The 2,664-nt window shown below is 47.9% G+C and overlaps 1 protein-coding gene across 1 annotated transcript in view; it reads left to right on the top strand.

The window, feature by feature from the left end:
• Window positions 1-1,727: 1,727 nt before the first annotated feature.
• The window catches only part of TOX2 (TOX high mobility group box family member 2), a 125,668-nt gene continuing 124,731 nt past the window's right edge, over window positions 1,728-2,664 (top strand). The window contains exon 1 of the mRNA XM_004370330.2: window positions 1,728-1,948. Coding sequence (XP_004370387.1) covers window positions 1,823-1,948 — 126 coding nt within the window. The 5' untranslated portion in view covers window positions 1,728-1,822. The remainder of the gene's footprint in view (window positions 1,949-2,664) is intronic.

Raw genomic sequence — 2,664 nt, 5'->3', positions numbered from 1 at the left:
GGGAAGGGCATTCCAGGCAGAGGGAACAGCATGAGAAAGGCTCAGAGGCACGAAAGCAAGACTTCTTCCTTTTTTTGGAGCCTTTTCTAATCTCTGCTGCCCACCTACCACATACATACATGCTAGGCATCAGCACCCCCTATCACATGGCACTTTGCTGTTCCCCAGCCCTTTTCCCTTATTTGATTATTGTTACAAGTGTTCGATGATGGGATGGTTTCCCAGAACTCCTGTCGCTCAGTCCTGGATGATCTATCAGCTTTGTGACACTTTACCAGCAACCTTTGGTGCTTCTGAAATGTCCAAAAAATTAGAAGTAGTTTTATAGCACCTAGCACAGTACATGACACTTAATAAGCACATACAAACATACCAGTTGTCATCTGAGTTGATTCCAACTCATGGTGACCCCATGTGCGTCAGAGTAGAACTGTGCGCCATAGGGTTTTCAATGACTGATCTTTCTGAAGTAGATCACCAGGCCTTTCTTCCAAGGTGCCTCTGGGTGAACTTGAACTTCCAACCTTTCAGTTAGCACCCGAGCTCCTCAACCATTTGCATCTCCCAGGGAATCCTACTTAATAAGTTCTCATTACTGTTAGCCAAATAAATGAATAAGTAAATAGCTGAGGTGTCTGTTGAGCCTAGTATGAGCCACTGAGCACTTTACATGATTCTCACATTTAATATCTGCAACTGTATGGGATAGTTTTTCTTATCCATATTTTATAGATGAGAAAATTGAGGCTCAGGGAAGTTAACTGCTCCAGCTTGCAGAGCTAGGATTTGAACCTGGATCTGTCTGATTCCAAAGCCTGCATTCTCACGGAACCCTAATTTAACTGCACTTACATGAAAGCTAAGGAGACTGCAGGAGGATCCATAGTGCTGCTGGCGCTGTCCCCAAGCCCCATCCAGCTCCATGGTGGGTGACCTTGGCCCTTAGCCTGTTGGCTTCAGAGTAGTGGGTAGGAACCACGGGAGGCTCTTTTTTTTTTTTTTAAATTATAAATGTATCACATATGTGGAAAAGAAAAAAAAAAATGAAACAAGAAAGAAAAAAGCAGCAACTGAAAATATGTCCTCCTACTCCCCAGGGTAACCACTATTAAGTTAGGTATGTCTTACATCGAATAGCTGAACATATCTACACACGCACACAGATTTATTGTCTTTATAAAAACGGGGTCATATCATTGACTTTTTTCACCCAGCCAGTTCCAAGTCAGCACCTATAGACCTTCCTCATTCCATCATCCTCCATAGGATGGATGTATGATGATTTATTCATCCAGGTCCCAGGTTTAGACATCAAGCCTGCCTCTGATTCTTCTCTGGAACAAGCAGCATCCTTGGGCATGCATCTAGGCACATGAGTCCGGGTATTTCTGCAGGACTGGTGCTCAGACATCTAATTGCTGAATGAAAGGGCGTGCAAGTTTTACACCTTGACAGGTGCTGCCAAATTGCCTCCCGAAGGCCTTTGCGGCTCCACGTGCTCCCAAGGCGGCATGTGTGAGTGGGGAAGCCTCTTAAGCCACAAGTGACGCAGAGCTGGGCTGTATTTAGGGGCTGCCTCCCCTCCCACTCCCTGAGACCTGGCATGGAGACCGCCACCAGGAGCTCTGAACACACAGGCCCAAATTGGGGTAGAAGACGGATTTTTGAAAAAAGAGGCTAAATAACAGGTTTTTCTATTTCACCTTATAGGAATGGGGTGGGGGGCGGGGGTGCCAGGCCTCCAGCCAATAGAGTACCAAGGTTGTCAGGAGGGCTTATAAAGCTTGCTATTTCTGGCATTTTTTCTCTTTCTCTGCTGATTATGCAGCAGAATTGCACAGAGCCTGTCGCGGGCGTGTTCTCTCACTGCCTGGGCTTCTGTGGAATGAGACTCAGGCTTCTTCTGCTTGCAAGACGCTGGTGCATTGCAGGTGTGGGTTGGCAGAAGGTAAGCAGCAGTACCCCCCGTCTCATGGGGTGGAGGTGGCCAGGCCATCACCGTGGGGTGGAGACAGATGATGCCTGGGTGGGGGCAGGCAGGGGACCTGGATTGGTGCTCCTCACGTTCTGGGAAGAAGATGCTTTGGAGGGTCCAGGAGGCCTGCACTTGAGTCCTTCTTGAACAAGAGTTCTGGAGGTGGTTGGGCCTGACCTCTGGAGAACAGGGTCTGGCTCTGGTCTTGGTGCCCAGAGAGGCATAGGTGCCTGGGGTGCTTAAGAAGCATTAGTTCCTTCCTTCATTCATTCAGCACACACTGCAGTGGGCCTGTCGCAGACTGAGTGCTGGGATCTGGCTGACTCAGACCAGAAGCAATGAGAGCAGTGGTAGGAGTAGCCCATGGCAGGGAAAATAGCCGAGATGAGGAGGGGGAGGGACCTTTCAAGGCAGGAGGGGTGAGGAATAGCTGGAGATGCCACGGGGAGCAAAGTTTGAGCTGCCTCTTTCATTGGATTTTGGAGTTTGGGGAATCGATAAAAATTCCTGTTAAATTTTGGTGAATGCCACTTTTTCCTTTGGTCAAGTAAGGATATTAAAAATAATCAGCTGGGATGTCCAGTCACCATCTTTTTGTAGAAGAAAGGACGGCAAGAAACCAGGAAGGACATAGTCACAGATTTAAGGGCAAACACACACACACACACACACACACACACACACACACA

Source organism: Trichechus manatus, unplaced genomic scaffold, assembly GCF_000243295.1.
Source record: "Trichechus manatus latirostris isolate Lorelei unplaced genomic scaffold, TriManLat1.0 scaffold00008, whole genome shotgun sequence".
Classification (NCBI taxonomy): Eukaryota; Metazoa; Chordata; class Mammalia; order Sirenia; family Trichechidae; genus Trichechus; species Trichechus manatus.
Note: the sequence above shows the minus strand (reverse complement) of the source record. Positions and strands in the feature narration are given on the sequence as shown.